Source organism: Heteronotia binoei, chromosome 4 (assembly GCF_032191835.1).
Source record: "Heteronotia binoei isolate CCM8104 ecotype False Entrance Well chromosome 4, APGP_CSIRO_Hbin_v1, whole genome shotgun sequence".
Taxonomy (NCBI): Eukaryota; Metazoa; Chordata; class Lepidosauria; order Squamata; family Gekkonidae; genus Heteronotia; species Heteronotia binoei.
The window spans coordinates 33,751,042-33,770,274 of record NC_083226.1 but is presented as its reverse complement, the minus strand read 5'-3'; the positions used below and the strand labels follow the sequence as shown (position 1 = coordinate 33,770,274).

Below are 19,233 nucleotides of genomic sequence, written 5' to 3'. Positions count from 1 at the left end.
AGAAGTTGGAAAGTTCCACAGAAATGTTGGGAGGATTCTAAGCCAAGCTGTTCTCCTGTGGCAGAGGCGGCTGTTTCCAATCTGGAGCTTCCTGCAATTGCAAAAGCAGTGCTTCCTGGCCTCATCCGAAGCACTCCCCTCTCTGCACCAGTACAATGGAAAAAAGCTAGAATTGGCTCTTTCTTTGGGGGGTAGAGGTGCTTTGGGGAAGAAGCCAGTGAACCTTGTCACTTTTGGCATATGAGTCTGTGAATTTGCCTTTTGATCACTTGTACATCTAACCCGGTTTCATCCAAGACATATCCCATGTAGGCACTGATGTGATCAGTGTTGGCTTCACTTCAACTATGCTGAGTGGCACATCAGGCGCTCCATTAATTGTTGTGGTAAATGTTAAGTAAATAAACCAGAGAGGAGCATTAAAAAAAAAAAGATCCCTTTTCTTGTAGTCCAAAACAGTGAAGGCCGTTTTGCCTTGTTTTCATGCATGCATGTACCAGGTTTACGTGACTTCAGATGCAGGCCGAAAATGCCATTTTTGAATACTACCACATGTGAAAACATCTGTACAGAGGAGAGGTTTTAGGCCAGCCTGCTCATTGCAGAGCTAGTGTTCTACTTGTAGGGAGCTTTTCCATATAGAGGAGCATTTTAAAATGTGACTCCACCCTCTCCAAATTTGGAATCGATTCCACAGCTCAAACCTTTGTTGCCTCATATGGCTGCATGTGTTTATCAGGACTTAAAAAGAACGGATCAAACCGATCAGCAGAAGGCTGAAAACGAGAGGCGCCAGAGCTATTTGTGAGTAGGAGGTGGTGGCTGAGGACAAAGTATAATAAAAACATAAGCTGTATATTTATACCAACTGTAATCTCTCAGGAATGTCACTGTGATTGCTTGCTCCTCATAAACAAGGGGCCTGGAGACCACTTTAGGTTTATGTTTCAATAAATCTGTTGGTCTTTAAGATGCCACAGGACTCCTATTTTATTTTTGCTGCAACAGCCTTAACAGGGCTACTCTGTCTGAATATGAATATGCACCGGGGGGGGGGGCACTTCTTATAGGAAGTGTGCCTCTGACAGCTGCTACATACAGGGGATGGTGGCTACCATCATGGCCCAGTTTTGAGTTTCCATAATGACCAGGCTGATCTCTGGTGAAGACGTGCTACTGGGATGCACTTATCGATAGGTCTAGAGTTGCCAGAGCTAGAGGATCCAAAAACCAGGGAAAAAATACCTCCCCCCCATTTTTCTCCCTCCCTGTATAGCTGCAATTTTCTTTCCAGCTGATGGTTGGTTAATGAGACAGATATGACCTACAGTTTATCACCGCTTCAGTTCAGTGATACGGGTTTTCTGGAGAAATATTCTGATTGCAATTTAAATAAATGTAAATAATGTTAAGCCAAATTTAAATAACATTAGCAAAAAAAGGCAAATACACCGGTGTCACATTCTGACTTGTGCGTGCTGGAGTCCTGGGCAGGTACATCCTCCAGCATCATTTCTTCAGCAGGCCTGAGGAGTGGCCCTCAATTTAGGGAGAGGAGTAGGGGTCAGCTTCACCCTGAGCGCTCTTTCGCTCTGTGGCCTTATGGCAGTCCATTTGCCCCCAAGAAGTGGCCTGGCCTTCCCTAAATTGGCCTGATAAAGATTGTATGAGGGTGGGCCAATCTTGCCCCCTCCTGCCCTTAATCCTCGGCTGGGCCCAAGGGAATCTGGGCCAATGGCCTCTCTGGCTGGTTCCACGCTTGCCTGTCCCACCTTCCCTGGAGGTTTTAAAAAGACATTCTGAAGGCCTACACAGGCCCCAGGAGGCTGGAGCTGCTGCCAATCTCCTCTGGCCTGTGCCCTCATGTGGCCAACTGTCTGAGCCTTGGCTCACTTCTGTCACTATATTTTGCATACTAATAAAAGAAAACATATATGAAACTGCCTAGGACCAAGCCAGACCATTAGCCCCTCTTTCTCAGCATGGTCTCCTCTGACTGGCAGTGATTTTCTGGGGTTCCAGGCAATTTTTTCCCAATACTTTCTGCCTGAGTTTTTTTCACAGGAAGATAGCAAGGCTGAACCAGGGAACTTATGAATGCAAAGCATGTGTTCTACCTCTGAGCCATGTCTTCTTCTTCTCCTCCTCCTCCTCCTCCTTTTTCTCCTCCCCCTCCTTGAAATATTCTGTTTTATTATAAGGCGGTCTAATTTTGTTGAGCAAAAATCAAGAATAGATTTTTTTAATTGCTCCATCCATGTGTTCCCTTCATAAATGTACTTACAGAATGAACCTAGAGTGAGTCTTCCTCCTGTGACTAAGGTGGTCAGAGTACTTCATGAAATTATTTGCTTCACATAGCTGTCTGTCGGAATGTTTTGGCACATCAGAGATATTTGTTGCTGTTTCTGTTCTCCTGAGGAAGACTTCCCAAGTGTGGGGTTGGAGCCAAGAGGTGTCAGGCTATTGCAGTGAAACCTGTCTCTCCTGTTTCAAAGTGCTTGGTCATAATATGTGAGAAAGGCAATCAGTTTTGCCTTTGATGACCACTCTGAAACTTTGGTTAGTACAAAATGTGGCTGCCCATTGTTGATGAGAACTAGTAAAAAGTGCATTGTTACAGAGATCTTGGAAATATCAAGATCGGCTGTTTTTGCTCCCAAATGTTGTTCAAAGTGCTGACTTTCACAGTCTGGAACCTGCATACTTGATGGATCACTTTTCCCTATACGAGCCCTTGGGAATGCTGTATTCTTCACAATAAGACTGTCTAAAGTATCAGTTTGAGGCAAGAGGGAGCAACCCAGCCTTTTTACTGGCAGCTCCAGTCCTTAGGAATGGACTGCTTAAAGAAGTATGCACTCTCCTGTGATTTTTAGGGGTTTTTAAAAAATCCAAGGTCATACTATAGTTTTGGAAACTGGCCTCCTGTGGTTGAGCTGATTGTGTGATCATTTGTTCTGCTGAGTTTTCCTGTTTATGATATTATCTGTATATATGAAAGGCACTTCAAGTGTATGCGTAAGAGTGATGTACAAGTCTTCGCAGTGGAGGATGGTAAGCAGTGGGGTGCCACAGGGCTCGGTACTGGGTCCCATGCTCTTTAACTTGTTCATAAATGATTTGGAGTTGAGAGTAAGCAGTGAAGTGGCTAAGTTTGCAGATGACACTAAATTGTTCAGGGTGGTGAGAACCAGAGAGGATTGTGAGGCACTCCAAAGGGATCTGTTGAGGCTGGGTGAGTGGGTGTCTACATGGCAAATGAGGTTCAATGTGGCCAAGTTCAAAGTAATGCACATTGGGGCCAAGAATCCCAGCTACAAATACAAGTTGATGGGGTGTGAACTGGCAGAGACTGACCAAGAGAGAGATCTTGGGGTCGTGGTAGATAACTCACTGAAAAAGACAGTGTGCAATTGCAATAAAAAAGGCCAACGCCATGCTGGGTATTACTAGGAAGGGAATTGAAAACAAATCAGCCAGTATCATAATGCCCCTGTATAAATCGATGGTGCGGTCTCATTTGGAATACTGTGTACAATTCTGGTCACCGCACCTCAAAAAGGATATTATAGCATCGATTGACCATGTTTTGTTTGGGTGTGGCCTATACCCTGGCATACGAGCCAGGTACATTTATTCTTTGTTGGAGGGATGTCTCGGGTTTTCTGATTTCAAAATCAGAAATACGCTGTTATCAGATTTTAACCCCCAAGTCACAATTAATTGTGCCAAATTTATGGCGGCAGCTAGGAGAATTCATGAGGATTATGTAAAGAAGGGGTCCTGAACTGACTGTTTTCTAAATATTTCCAAGCTTGTATTTTATCTTTTCTTAAATGCCTGAGTACTCTGTATACCATCACAAATGCTACTGAAACTGATATAAATATAGAGACCATGCATAAAGTTGCCAAATTTTGTTCCCATGCAATCAAATTGCATTTTAGGGTTCTTACAAGTTAATGTCGCGGTAACAGATTGTAATTTTAACCAGTGTATTCTAGTTAATATTTTTTCTGGAGCTGTATAATTTTTTAATTTTTTATTATATGTACTATATTTATTAAGCTAGAAGATGTTTGACAACTACTGTATTTGTCATATCTTATTATTCATACTAATGTCCTATATTTGATTTTCACATTTATTTTTTAAATATCTTACGTTTCACCTATCTTGATTTTTACAATTTTTATGTGGTTGTTGTTGGCCTTATTGTGCTATGTATTTGGTCATGGACCGTCATAAAGCAAGCTGAAACTGATATTATAGTATTGGAAAAAGTGCAGAAAAGGGCAACTAGAATGATTAAAGGTTTGGAACACTTTCCCTATGAAGAAAGGTTAAAATGCTTGGGGCTCTTTAGCTTGGAGAAACGTCGACTGCGGGGTGACATGATAGAGGTTTACAAGATTATGCATGGGATGGAGAGGTAAAGAGAGAAGTACTTTTCTCCCTTTCTCACAATACAAGAACTTGTGGGCATTCGATGAAATTGCTGAGCAGTCAGGTTAAAAGGGATAAAAGGAAGTACTTCTTCACCCAAAGGGTGATTAACATGTGGAATTCACTGTCACAGGAGGTGGTGGCGGTTACAAGCATAGCCAGCTTCAAGAGGGGATTGGATAAAAATATGGAGCAGAGGTCCATCAGTGGCTATTAGCCACAGTGTGTGTGTGTATTGGCCACTGTGTGACACAGAATGTTAGACTGGATGGGCCATTGGCTTGATCCAACATGGCGTCTCTTATGTTCTAAGTATTTTAAATAAATATATCTGATGGAGGTTAAAACAAGCAAACACTCCCCCCCCCACAAAAAAAATGGACTGCTTCCTCTCTTGTATCTGGTGTTGTGCCTAATGGTTAAGAAATTTAGTGTGAAATTTTTGAAGTTATAATATGGAGGATATAGAGGCGAGAATCTCAGGCAACCCTGAAATTGCCATTTTAAGCTATTTTAAGAAGAAAAAGAAGAGTTAAAATCTACTTACCTAGCGAGAAATTTATGCCTAGTGGCAAGGTTGTTAATAGTGCAATATCGGAAGCAGTCTGTGGTTCCTTGTAAAAGAAATGTGGCTGTGGAAGATATGGTTCATTATGTATATGACAAAAATTACAGGATGAAAGCAAATGTAGGAAAGGAAACAATTTGCCCAAGACAAGCTATTCAAAATATAACCATATATTTGGTGTTGGTTTGAGATGCTTGGGCCACACTGGACTGCCACAGGGAAGGGCAGCCATAGAAATGTGTCTTGATATGACCAAGCAGGGTAGAAAAATCTTAGATGGAGTGGGACTCAGTAGGAAATGTGTGGCTTGCATGCAGAAATCCAAAGTTCAGTCCTTGGAGTCCCCAAGTTCTTTTTTTTAAAAGGTGTCAAGTAATAGGTGATGGAAAGAAGGTAGAGTAAGGTCTGGATTCACACACTGATTTTAAAATAACCAGCCAGATTTTTGGCTTCAGACTTCCCAAGTATGGTGTGGTATCTTTCTTAGTTGCTTTTCTTGTTTTGGGTGGGAAGAAGAGGATGTTTGTATAGGAACCAGCCATTTCTCCTTTTGCTTAAGGTGATTTTGCATAGAGAAAGTGGATTCTCAGTGGGCCATCACCAAAAACATAAAGGATGCAATTGAATATATACCCTTTTTTTTACTAGGTATCTCGTTAGCAGAATTTGCAATGGCTGGCTAGAATGTAGAGTCATTTCTATCTTGACAATTTTTCCAGAAAGCATTCTTTCTGACTTAGGTTTCAAATTGGAGGGTCTTCAACTTCTCAATTAAAGAAGGATCTTTTTAAAAATTGCATTTAGATCTCTCACTTTGAAATCTGTTAAGCATGTTGCATGTGCTTTTCAAAATTACTTGCTTTATTTTGTGCATTTTTACCTCACTCTGCTTCTAAGGAGCTTAGAGTAGCATATCTGGTTCTCCCCCTTCCTCTGTTTTATCTTCAGAGCATCCTGCAAGGTGGGCCTCTGCTCATCCAGTGAGCTTCATGGTGAGTGAGGATTTTTGAACCTGAGTCTCCCATAGCTTAATCCACCACTCATAACTGTGTGTCACACTGGCTCTCAGTAGAAGTGCTTCCCTGATTTATGACTGATTTCTGAACCTGAGGTGTGCAAAAAAGGGAATCTTTTATTCTCCTATCATCTCTGCACTCAAACCTCAGCATAGCTGAGAAATGACTCAGTGACTCAACATTAATTTTTTTTTTTGGTCCTTCAGGCTTCTCCAGATGGCAGTCCTGAACTCAAATGATATCATGCTATATGCTCTCTCAAGGATGGATTCCTTGCCAGAGTGGCATGATTATTGAGGACTCATTGTTTTAGGTTGCTGGTCTGCAAAAATATTGTATCTGAAAGAGGATTATATGGACATATTGGTGCTCTCCTAAGCATCCTCATTGAGATGATGAAAGTTTTTCATTTATTTCACTGACACTTCAGGAGAAAATTGCATATGATGCAATCTTTGTAACCAGTTATTTTCTTTGCTATTAGAAATGTCATCTTCTCATATAAAGGTTAATCCTTTTCTCCCCCTCCCCTCCCCCCACCCCAACCCACCCCCATTTCCCCTGCTGTTTCATAGCAATGCAAGACTGGTTGGCCCAACACCATTAGAAGCCACGGGGGACATGGGTAACAATGATCTTTTGGAAAAAGAGGCACATGAGCACCTAAGCCACGATCTCATCAATGGCAGCACCAACGGGAATGTGGAAGCAGCCCGGAGGCTGGCGAAACGGCTCTACCAGCTGGACAGATTCAAGCGTTCTGACGTAGCAAAGCACTTGGGTAAAAAGTAGGTTCTGGCACATAGCTTTTTACTTAAATGGTGTGTCTGCAAAATGATGAGATTCAATGAAGGTTCATTTTTAATAACGGGGTTCATTTGTCCTTTCTGTTTTCTCTCTTTGTCTGTCTCTGTAGTAATGAATTCAGCAGACTTGTAGCCGAGGAATACCTTAAATTCTTTGATTTCACAGGCATGTCTTTGGATCTCTCCCTCAGGTATGCAATCAACTTGCAAAATGTGTGTCTTTTTTCTCAAGGGGTGGGTGGGTCATATGTACAGAAAGTGACCCTGAAAAGTCATCCATTGAGAACCCCATTCACCCCTATCCTAGAGCTCTCTCACGCCACCCATTAGGATAGACCAGGAAATGAAAAATGGAGGGGAGGGACGGTGGCTCAGTGGTAGAGCATCTGCTTGGGAAGCAGAAGGTCCCAGGTTCAATCCCTGGCATCTCCAAAAAAGGGTCCAGGCAAATAGGTGTGAAAAACCTCAGCTTGAGACCCTGGAGAGCTGCTGCCAGTCTGAGAAGACAATACTGACTTTGATGGACCAAAGGTCTGATTCAGTCTAAGGCAGCTTCATGTGTTCATATGTTCAGGTGGTGGCAATCATTCTTAAAAGTCCCACCTCTCCTCCAGAACTCTGTATCAATCCTTGCAATTTTGACTTCATGCAAATCCAAGTGATTGTTGGCCAACCACAGCCTATGGAACTCCACTGAACGGGAGGGGGTGAGTCAGCCTCAGCTTTAGAAGGGTGAAGAAATTTTTGTTTACCTCAGGATAGGGATTTTGTGGCTCTAGAGAGGAGTGTTCAGCTTAACCAGGCTTTTATTTGACTTTTAGTTAGGGTTTGGGAGTTAGCACAGGGAAGAGAGCTTATTATAGTGGTACAAATAAGCATCTTGTTAAGAGCCTGTGGTTGCTAGCTGGTGTGTGTAGATTCTGTGGAAAGGTGAGTTGTATGGGAAGAGCAGGCTTGAACCTGCTGAAGCAATCTGATCAAAGACGGGGAATCAAATCCCCCTTCAGAGTTTATTTGCTTTACTTGAGATCCAGTTTTACTATATGTATTGATGATGATGTCCAGCATGTGTAGGCTATCTGGGTCCCAGGGCAGAATGATCAAAGACTAGGTGGTAGACATAGATATGATTCCCCCATCTAACTTTTCAATATCCCAAATCAGTCCCTTTTATTAATTGCATGCTGTCTAGTTGCATCCAGCTTATGATTTTATTTGACCTTTAGTTAGGGTTTGAGAGTTAGCATAGGGAAGAGAGCTTATTTTAGTGGTACAGCGATGAGATGAGGCAAGAGATGAACAGAGGTGGTTTGCCATTGTCCTCTGCATAGCAACCCCAGTCTTCCTTGGTGGTCCCCCATCCAAGTACTAACTGTGGCTGACCCTGCTTAGCTTCTGAGATCTGACGAGTTCAGGCTAGTAAGGTCAATCCTGTTGCTCTAGAACCAACCAGATGGACTTAAACATTGTACAAGCTTTCAGCAGGCTGTAAGTTACAAAAATTGTAAGAAGACAGAAGGGCAGGAAACACATCTCCCAGGCCACGATGCTGGGGGCTGTCATATCCTCTGTGAGCTGCATGCAAGCAAATAGCATCACTTCTTTGCACACCTGAAGCTACAGCACATTTTTTGGGAGGCAGTATTCATCCCAGGCATCCCTCCTTTGTTCTTTCAATGAAGTACAGAAATAGCCTGTCTTGAGATAGCCATGAATAGGGCTACATTTTACATGTCTTGTTTTTCATGGTGTGATTTTTTTATTTGTTGTGGATGGAGGAGGGAAATGAAATTTCTTTCCTGTGTCTCACCAGAGGGTTTGTTTTTTAATGAATTGTAAAATGCTGGCTGAGTAAGTTGTCTGATCTGGAGATTGAAAAGCCCAAAGAAGTGAAAGCCCTGCTCTGAAAAATAAGGAAGATGAGAGGGGAGTGCTGAGAGCTAAAAGAATGAGGGAACCTGACAGCAGCATCTTTAAAAAAAAAAAAAAAAGCACACACAGAGCTGATTAACTGGATTTAGAAATGTGTATTTTCAGATTGGGCTCTGTGTGATAGAAGGGAGGTTTAACGTGAGTTTGGCATCTGGTAAAGCCTGCGTGAGAACAGGAATGACACGGCCATATTTAGAAAAAGTAGCAATTGCTTCTAGTCCCATCCCTCCCAATTGCTTAACATTGGAAGAGAAGAATAGGGAACATTTTTTTTTTTTGCAAGGGGGAGTTGTCTTGCAACATTGTCTACAGAACTTTGGGCTGGATAGGAACAGTATAATTTACTGAGGGAATAGAAAACGGTTTGAGAAATGCGTCATTCTTGTGGTTTGTACGCTTAAACTTTTGGTCCCATTGCAGCTTCTGGTGCTAATAGGTTGTGCAGGCTTTGAAAACCACACAAAAACCTGCAGAATCTCTTTAACCAGAGGTGCATATGGGAAGATGGTATATCCCATAGGTAGTGGTTCCTCTTACAAATGGTCCTCAGATCTGGGTGGTGGGGGGGGGGGAGATTTCCAACCTCAGCACAAATATTTTCAAAGGTTTAATATCTTTTATCTGTCTTTCTAGGACATTCTTCAAAGCCTTTTCCCTTATTGGAGAAACTCAGGAAAGAGAGAGAGTTCTAGTTCACTTCTCTAATAGATACTACCAATGCAACCCAAATGCCATCTCCACACAAGGTAATTTTATTCCACTATTAACACAAGCTTGGAATTAATGATTCACTTTTAGTCCTTGAAGAATTACAGGTTGCTGGGAGGAGGACATGCACCCTCTCGCCTGCATTCTTCAGTGGTCCAGTCCAGTGAGACCTAAATTTGCTGATCACACAGCTTGTTATCAGAACACCTCTAAATGAGTATGGATGTGGCACTTGTCATGGGGGGATCAGGTGACAGTAATGTGTTGAAACCCACTGATTGTCTCCCCACTTAGAAACTGGACCAGATCAGATGCCTGCTTGTAGTTGCTGCTTGCAGAGTAACACAACTCTTAAGTCCATCAGTTGATTTAGTGTGGCAAAACTCTGCTTAGGGCTGCACTGTGAAACACTCTATTTGAAGCTGACTTATGATTGGAAGGAAGAAGAAGAGTTGGATTTATACCCCACCCTTCACTCAGAATTTCAGACTGGCTTACAGTCTCCTTCCCTTCCTCTCCTCCTCCCTGTGAGGTAGGTGGGACTGAGAGAGCTCTGAGAGAACTGCTCTTGAGAGAACAGCTCTGAGAGAACTGTGACTGACCCATGGTCACCCAGCTGGCTGCATGTGAAGGAGTGGAGAATCAAACCCTGTGCACCAGATTAGAGTCCACTGTTTTAATTGCCAACTGGCCTGGAGTTGCTGACGGGCCTGGGGAAAATGTTCTGTCCTTTTAGTGTAAAAGGTTAATGGGATGTTGTTTACCAGGTGATGTTATTGTCTTCCACACCATGGAAAGTTTCAGCTGCCCATTTCCACCCCTCTGTTAAAGGGACAGGCTGTTTTTCCCTAGGCCTGTTGGCAGCTCTATTTGGAAGTGGCCTAAAGGATACATAGCCCATAGCAGACTAATGAGGCAGGAATCCTCTTTTATTGTAAAGTTGAGGAATTTGTTTGAATTGGTGTTTGATGAAGGGTTGGCCAGTGGACTAGTCAAAATATGGGAAACGATTATTTTTAAAGCATTAGCTTTATTAGAACAGCAAAAGTTATTATCTGCCTTTTTGCTCAGACTGAGTCACCAAGGGTGCTAACAATTAAAAGCAGAACCTGATAAAACACATCATAAAACTGGTTAAAAACCAAAATAAAATTTATTTTAAAAAACACAAAAAACCCCCATAAGGTAGGAAGGACAGGTCGTTGAGAGAATGCCAAGCGAAACAAAGAAGTCTTCACCTGTTCTCAGAAGACAGTGAAGGTAGGGGACTGCCATATATCTCCTGGGAGGCAGTTCCACAGTTCTGGTGTTGTGACTGAGAAAGTCTGGCTGAGGTTATGTGAAGTGGGGCCTCAGAAATTGATTGTAGTGGTTGGGTGGGTTTGTATGATATTTATTTATTTATTCAACTTATATCTCGCCCTCCCTGCCAAGGCAGGCTCAGGGCGGCTCACATTCAAAGGTCATAAAAAACCCAGTATTAATAAACCATAACATAAAAATACAAAGTACATCATAAATAAAAGCATATAAAACAATATCATAAAACAATGTCAGATGCTATTTTGATCTAACAGCAGAATTTAAATTGAATAAGTTGGTTAAATAATGGCATTTCAAGTATGTTGGTCCCAAACTGGATAGGGCTTTGATGGTCAAGACCTTAAATTGTGCCTGGAAGCAAACTGGAGCCAGTATAAAGGGACCATGAAGCGGTAGGGCCCCATGACCCATTCTAGTCACTATCCTGGCTGCAGCATTCTGTACTAGTTGAAGTTTTTGAACACCTTTTAAGGGCAGCCCCAATCAAAGTGCATTGCAGTAGTCTGATCAAGGTGTTACCAGGACATGCACCTATTGTGATCAGATCTTTCTGTCCAGGAAAGACCACACTGCTGGCAAAAGGCAGTCCTGGCTACCTGCTTATCCAATGGGAGGATACTTATGCTGATGAAAACAAAACCAAACTAGTTAACTGCGTTTCAAAACAATGAAACTAGCTTTTCAAAATTATAAGTAATTATTATAATTTCAAGTAAACCTGTATAAATAGTGTGTTTTTAATATCTGCTATTCCATGCTGAAGGGAGAAGTCTTAATTAGTTAATAATAGCAATAACATCATTAGGGTTTGTAGAATCTTTCGGGCTCAAGTGCCGTGTTCTACTGGAGAAAGATTTCCTTCCAGACGTTTCGTTCTCGGCTGCGGAGAACATCCTCAGTGGCGTTGCAGCCGGAGCAGGTGCTCATAGCAATAACGATTTGGTTGTTAAATTGCCCCTCTTTCACTGCTATGTCTCTGCTTGCTCACATTTTGCCTTTTATGTCTAAAAGGGTGTTCTTCCTGCAGCTCTAATTCAGCATAGTGACTTTATATATATAGACATTTATCTCAATAAATACTAAGTGTCTAAGGCCCAAACTACGCTGGACAGTGGCAGCCCTGCATCTTTAAGCTCTGCTCTATATTTATATGTGTATGCCTGTGTGGCATAGCAGTTAGTATGTCAGACCAGAGACATCAGACCAGGCTGGGGGGGCCTGGGTTTGGAACTTCTCTTGGCAGTGAAGCACACTAGTTGTCCTGAGGCCAGTTATTTTCTCTCCACCTCATTTAACTCACAGAGCTGTGGTAATGATCAAGTGCTGGGGGAAGAACTTGAACCACTGCTGTGAGCTCTTTGAAGGAATAAGTAGGATAGAAATGTGATAGATTAGTCCTGGAAGAATGGAAAAAGGACTGCAGGACGTAGAGCAGTAGGTGGGGAATGAGTTCAGCATTTCCTACCAATATGATCTTTTGGCTCTTGAAATTGTACCTGTGTTTTATATGGCAGAAGATGGCAGAATTGTGCTTAAGAAGACTCTGGATTTATACCCACCCTTCACTCTGAATCTCAGAGTCTCAGAGCAGCTTACAATCTCATTTACCTTCCTCCCCCCAGCAGACACCCTGTGAGGTAGGTGGGGCTGAGAGAGCTCTCCCAGAAGCTGCCCTTTCAAGGGCAGCTCTGCGAGAGCTATGGCTGATCCAAGACCATTCCAGCAGCTGCAAGTGGAAGAGTGGGGAATCATACCCAGTTCTCCCAGATAAGAGTCTGCGCACTTAACCACTACATCAAAGTGGCACAGTTAACTGCTGCACCAAACATCACAGTGGTAGTTTGGGATAAGGAGAGTAAGCAAAGAACTAGGAAATTCCTGGTTTAAATCTCACCTCTGTTATAACTTGGGTAGGTGGCTTTAGGCGGCTACTCTGCCTCAGCCCTGCCTCTCACAGTCTGTAAAATGGGAATAATATTAGTCCCACCCCACATGAATGACTAAGCTGAGAACGAATGATCCAGAGCACTATGGCTTAGCTAGCAGACATACATTTTAAAAAGAGCAGGCAACACATTCCCCACCCCAATAGCTTTTGGGAGGAGGGGACTGTAATTCACCTGGAGTCCCTGTTAGAAAGTCAGTCTATAAATGAAATTAATAAAATAGTAAACATAAATTTGTGTTTGGGGAATGGCATTGAAGAAGGGAACAAAGTGAGAGTGCAATGGCATCTTTAGGACCATCAAAGTTTTATTCAAAGGATGAGTTTTTGTGTGCATGTGAACTTCCTCAGATACATCGAAATGGAAGTTAATAGGTCATATATATATAGTTAGAGATGCTCTGCACAGGTGAACAGCAAATTAGCAAACAGCTGAATGAAGACTTTTGACATATGCAAAGGCAAAACATCAATATCAAGTTTGATGACAAGACTGAAGAAGGGATTCACTCTTCCACTGATGTTACGATAAACAGTGATCACAGACCATTTGCTGGTAAATCATTGCAGTCCCCTTCAGGAGGAATGAAAAAATGATAATGAGTAATCGTTGAATATATATGAATAAAGGCATGTCTAGTGTAACCTTAAAGATTAACAGGATTTTTATACCAGCATAAAATTCCGTAGAGTAGAGTCCATTTTGTCAGTGGCAATGTGGTGGGTTCTCACTAGGCAGACATTTGAAGGGGGGGGGGGTGATAATCAGCAGGATCAAGGGATTGTGAAACGATTCTTGATTTTGTTTGAATTTTACATAACTACATACATCATCCTACATGTTTGTATTTCATGGCCACTTTGACCCTGCTGTTTACTCCCCCCCACCATCCTATATAGCTGGTTGCCTAGTGAGGACCCCTCTACACTGCATCTGTGAAGTGGATTCTGTCTCATGAAAGCTTGCGTTTAAGGTGCTGTTGGACTTTTCCTGCAACAGACCAAAGTGGCTACCCCTCTTGTATTATTACTAGTCTAAATGTGGAATTTCCATGTTGAGGGGCAGTATATCTCCAACTACCAGATGCTGTGGACAGGTGACAGGGGTTGGCTTTTACCGTTATGCACTGCTTCTGAACTTTCCAAAGTATTTATGATTTAAAGTGTGAATAAATTTTATGAATCTCTTTCTGGTCACTGTTGGAGACCATGGATAAAGGTGATCCAATATGGTGGTCATCTAAAGGGCTGAATTTATTTGATGCATCTCCAGAGATCTGCTCAGGATAGCTCATAAGGGGAAAAAATCCCCCCAACATAAGTTATCGGTATTAAAATTAACAAGCCATGGACATAAAAACAATGTAAAATGACCACTGTTCATCTTAGGGGGAAAAACAGTCCTTAGGCTAGAAGAAGACAATAAAGCGGCTTTTAAAAACCCTTTAGTAAAAACACGTTTTTACTCAGCACCTGAAAGACTGGTGCCACCATTGAAAATGCAGTGTCTCAAGTCACTACCTACCTCATTTCTGCAGGTGGAGCCACAGAGAATGCGGCTTTAGAGGCAGATCTTCCACTGGTGGGCTGATCAGTTCTCCACAGCCGCTGCCACAATAATATTAATCATACCAACCCTTTAGTGTTTATGGTAAGCAAAATACAGGTTTCGGCCCTCAGCACCTTCCAAATGTTATGCAGTTATGCAAACTGGTGCAGTTAAGTACATACTTAAATGTAGTTTCAGTTGGGGGAAGTTATAATTCAGAGACTAACAAAGTGGCTTCAGGGACAAGGCCAGCTTTGAACAAGGATTTGAAAGGAAAAAGAGATGGGACACCACACCACTGGAGTTCTGTGAAGGAGGTACTGGTTTAGGTGAGACCACAGAATTCAAGTAGTTCTCACTTTTCAGACTAGTGAGTCTGAAATGGCTTAAATCTGTTGGTTTAAATGGGTTGTGGATCAGACTGTGAGAAGTAAAGCCTGCTTTTGTAGCTTAGGTGATGTGAGCCCTTGGCCCTTGAGAAGCAGTTCTTCAGAACATAATTTAAAGATGTATTTTCTCAACAGGCAAAATCAGCTCCTCCCCATATGTCTTAATTTCATGAGTCTTCTCTCTCAGTTAATGTCATGCGTTTCTTCAGATGCAAATTGCTTTTGAAAGGAGAGTGTGCTAATTAGGCTGCGGGGGGTCCCAACTCAACTTGAATCATGCTTTTCATGAGCAGATGTGAGTAGTGGGAAGTGTGATTTGTTGTGGTTCCCCCCCTCCCGTGTCGCTTTCTGTATGTCATACTTGAGGTGTTTTTCCCCCCTCTTCCTCACAGATGGAGTCCACTGCCTCACGTGTGCAATGATGCTGCTCAACACGGACCTCCATGGCCACGTGAGTGTTCTACAAAGTGGGGATTATTCTCTTGTTTGGTTAGAAATTTCATGAGGCACTTTCAATGATATGTGTGCTGCCGTTCGGCTGTTGCCACCAGCATTCTTACAGGATTGCAGCCATGAAGACTTCCAGGTGATCGAAGCAGAGGTGGAGAGCAAGTGGAGTTTCTGGGATAACCAAAGGTCCAGAGCTCAAGGACGAAAGCTAGGCAAGACACATATGAACTAGGCAAACTTGGTATCAAGTGTAGCAACTGAGAACTGTAGAGATTAGAATGTTGGACTAGGATCTGGGAGATCCAGATTGGAATCCCCACTTTGCTACAGACACTTGCTGAGTGACCTTGGGCCAGTCACACACTCTCAGCTTAACTCACATTGCAGGTGGTGTTCTGAGGGTAAAATTGAGAGACCAGTGTTATAAGCCACGTTGAGTCTCTGTTCGGGGATGGGGAAAGTGGGGTATGAATAATAAATGGAAGTGTAGAGCACAGAAGATTAGAAGGATTTCCTGTAACTGTAAGCTGCCCAGGGAATGCAGTAGGAAGGGCATTGGGACTGAGCACCCTGGCTTCTTTGCTCAGGATGGTTTTGACACAATTGTGTTTGCCTGATATGTCTTATCTTCTGTCTTCCAACTGTAAAATAAAACAGGGTGTTCTGTACTTTGACCTTCTCTCTTCCAACTGGAAGTTCCAGGGAGTTTGGGATCTGGCTTGAAGGGCTCCAGGTTGAAGCAGTATTCAAGATGTACTGTCTTCCAGTCAACTGATTTTCCAGATGGTTTAGAACAGCAGTTCAGGGGCTGAATCAGGCCCCTGGAGGGCTCCTACCAGGCCCCGAGCAACTGGCTGTCATCTGCTTCCTTCTCCCTCTCTCTTGCTGCCTTCTGCATCACAACTTGTTTTGCAAGCCTTGCTCAGTTGTTCGGGAGCTACAGAGCAAAACCTGTATTTTCTCCATTGGCTGAGGCTCCTCTCTTGGGGAGGAAGGCAGGAGGAATAGCTCGCTTTGCTCAGCTCTCTCAGTCGCACAGCAGAGCTACTGAGCCAAGCCTCTCTTCCTTTTATTCTGCTGCTTGAAGGGCACTTGGTGTAATTAGTATACCAATCAAGGCTACCAAGTAATACACTGTCTTTCAGTTTGCTAAAATATATTATAAGGATTGTGTACAACACATAATAAACAATACAATAATGATAGAGGCCGGTGGTGTTAGGGCTTTTTAAAGTAACAGAAACCCCAAGGGGCCAAAAGAGGCCATTGTTCATACTGAAATGAGAAGCTTAATGCTGTGATTAGAGAATGTAGAATGAATTGAACTATTAAAGTGAAGAAAGAATTGAAACGTCATCAAAATCCAGAGAGCTGTCTTTTTTTGAAAGCGGCTGTATTGAAGCTACACTCTTCAGGAGCCACCCACCTTGTGAATTTCAGTTGGAATATTTCCAGGTTTGGACTTATATCTATTCATTTGGGGATGGGTTTTTTTTGGCCCCTTGGGGTTTCTGTTACTTTAAAAGGCCCTAGCGTCGCCAGCCTCTATCATTATTGTATTGTTTATTATGTGCTGTACACAATCCTTATAATATATTTTTGCAAACTGAAAGATGGTGTATTACTTGGTGACTTTGATCAGTCCCTTCCTTCTATTGGCTAAGACTCCTCCCTCTCCTGGTCCCCTGGGGAAGGAAGGAAAGAGCGAGAGCTTCCTTTGCCCAGTTCCCTAGATCCCATGGGAGAAATACAAAGAAAGCACCTTTAAGACCAATGACTGCTAGCATTTTAAGCATGTTTTAAGTTTTTAGAAAATATATATTTGTGCTTGTCTGTGTTCTTTATAAAATGTATATCTCTGCTACCTAATCTTAAATAGGTACACACATGGTCCAGCCTGACATGGCTCGGCCAAATAATGTCTCTTTAGAATATATTACAACAATTCAAGCCACTTGGCTTCCAACAGAATGCAACTCTTATAAAGAAGACTCACAAGCATGGGATCTTAAAGCTTCTTCCTGGCTCTCTGATCTTTCCACCAGTGTTGCTGCTGTTCTTACAAGGGCCGTGGTGAGCTGAGGAGAAACTGCCCCTCCAAGCAGCCTCAGTAGTAATAGTCTCAAGTAGACTCACGGTGCAGTGCTGTTTGGACCTGGATGCCTGCCAGCTGTGTGCACCGAGGGAGACTGTGCACAGAGGATGGCTTCTCAAAGACTTAGCAGTGACTCTGTTGCAAAGTCATCCTTGTCTGAGGTCCAAAATGGTTATCTTTTGTCCCTGATTTGCTAAACTCCTTTTGTCCCTGACTTGCTAAGCTCCTTTCTGTTACATTCCTTCTGTTGTCCTTCCATCTGTGGTTTGGATTATCTGCAGTGTGCTTCCAGAAGTGTGACCAGAGATGATGCAACAGAGTTTTGTGGTGGCTGTTGCTGGTTATGGGTAGTGTCTGTCATTACTAAGACACTTCCCTCTCTCTGTGCATAGAATAGTTTTTAAATAGCAGCACCCATTTTTTCCCTTTAAAATAATATAAAGGAATAATGACTTTATCCACATATTGTACATCTAACCATTTAAAACAGGGAAAGAAACAGAAGGCTACCTTTTCCCTTTCAGAAATGTCCCTCTTGTCATGGGGGTGGAATTGAAACTGACTGAACCGGAAGCAGAATGTGTTTTGAGCTAGTAAATTTCACAGTGCTGGCTTGCATGCAGTTGAGAGAAATAGAGCAACCTTTTTTGCCTCACTAAGAGACTCCCCTTTCCACTTAGGTTTGTACAGTTACTGATTTGACAACACTAGATGAGAACTTGTACCACAGTGACTGGGGGACGGACAGCAGAAAAATAATTATCTATATGCATCCTGACTGTCTAGCATTAACATTATCAATTGCTGCTTTGCAGAATTGTTAGGCTAATTGATGGACACTAGGTGGCAGGGTATGCATAGCTTTTTCCTTAGTTTGCTCTGGCCATCGGAACAGGTTGCATGCTAGTTCTCTGTGGATCTTGCATTTGAAGTGCGAAGGTCATGCAAGGTGGTATATTTTAATCTGTTGCAAGACAGTGTGGTTGGTATGGACATGAGGGACCAGGTTCAAATGCTCATAGAGGCAGCATTCTTTTTTTGGGGAGGGGAAATCTTGGGTAACTCTTCATCTAGCCTGTTGATTCCCAAAGGGCATGCTGTGAGGGCTTGCTGCTCTAGACCTTGGAGGATTGTTGTGGTTGGACGCATCCAGCTCAAGATGTCCATCAGAGTGTGGATTCCCTATACAATATTGATTGATCCCTTTGCACTGGCAAAGTCCCCATGGGTGAAAGTGAAGGTGCACCAAGATTCCCTGGCCAACCCCATGTCGTAGCTGATGGGTCTGGAAGAATCCCAGTGGTTTCAGCCTGGAGATTTGAACTGCCGGGGAAGGGAGGATAGTGAAGGCATATGATGTGGGTTTTCACTCATGTTAGAGCTGGATTTGCACCCTTCTTAAATCTTCGTTCGCGAAGCCAAGCCGAGAGAGAGAGAGAGAGAGCTGGATTCAAATGGTTGCCCAATGGTGCATTCATATTCATGAAAAACAGAAGTAGGGAACCTTTCTGTGTGTGAACTAGAAGGGGCCTGGCAGGTTACAAGCAGCAGTGGAAGCTCTGGAAAAACATTTTTTTCTTCCATGAGAGTCCTAAACTCACAGATTTTGAGTCCTTCCCATGAGCCCTAATCCCATTTACCTTGTCTGCTGTCTGCCCTGCTGCAGTAGGCAGAGAATCTGCATCTGTCCTTTGCTCTTCATATCCTTTCCCCCCTCACCTTTTGTGGTGCCTTGGATGCTGTTTTAGCAGCATCTGGGATGTGTTGTCAAGGTGCATCCTGGGAAATATAGATTCCCTGGCATACCCTCACTCAGTGAAAAACCCAGAGCGATAATCCTCATCTTCGTATTGGGAGTGAGTTGCAAAAGCTCGTAATCTGAGCCCAGAGATGACATGTTGTGGAAGAACCTCTGAGCACCTTTGCATTTTCAGTGTGTTTCTGTTGAGGAGAGTGGTGGCAGCAAAAAAGAAGGGAAATGGTGTTGAGAAATAGCAGTAGCC

General features: G+C 42.8%; 1 protein-coding gene across 2 annotated transcripts in view; it reads left to right on the top strand.

Moving 5' to 3' along the window:
- The window catches only part of PSD3 (pleckstrin and Sec7 domain containing 3), a 204,722-nt gene that overhangs the window by 72,220 nt on the left and 113,269 nt on the right, over nt 1-19,233 (top strand). For both annotated transcript variants that reach the window (XM_060237095.1, XM_060237096.1), the window contains 4 exons: nt 6,609-6,821; nt 6,950-7,030; nt 9,405-9,517; nt 15,078-15,136. In XM_060237095.1, coding sequence (XP_060093078.1) covers nt 6,609-6,821; nt 6,950-7,030; nt 9,405-9,517; nt 15,078-15,136 — 466 coding nt within the window. The remainder of the gene's footprint in view (nt 1-6,608; nt 6,822-6,949; nt 7,031-9,404; nt 9,518-15,077; nt 15,137-19,233) is intronic.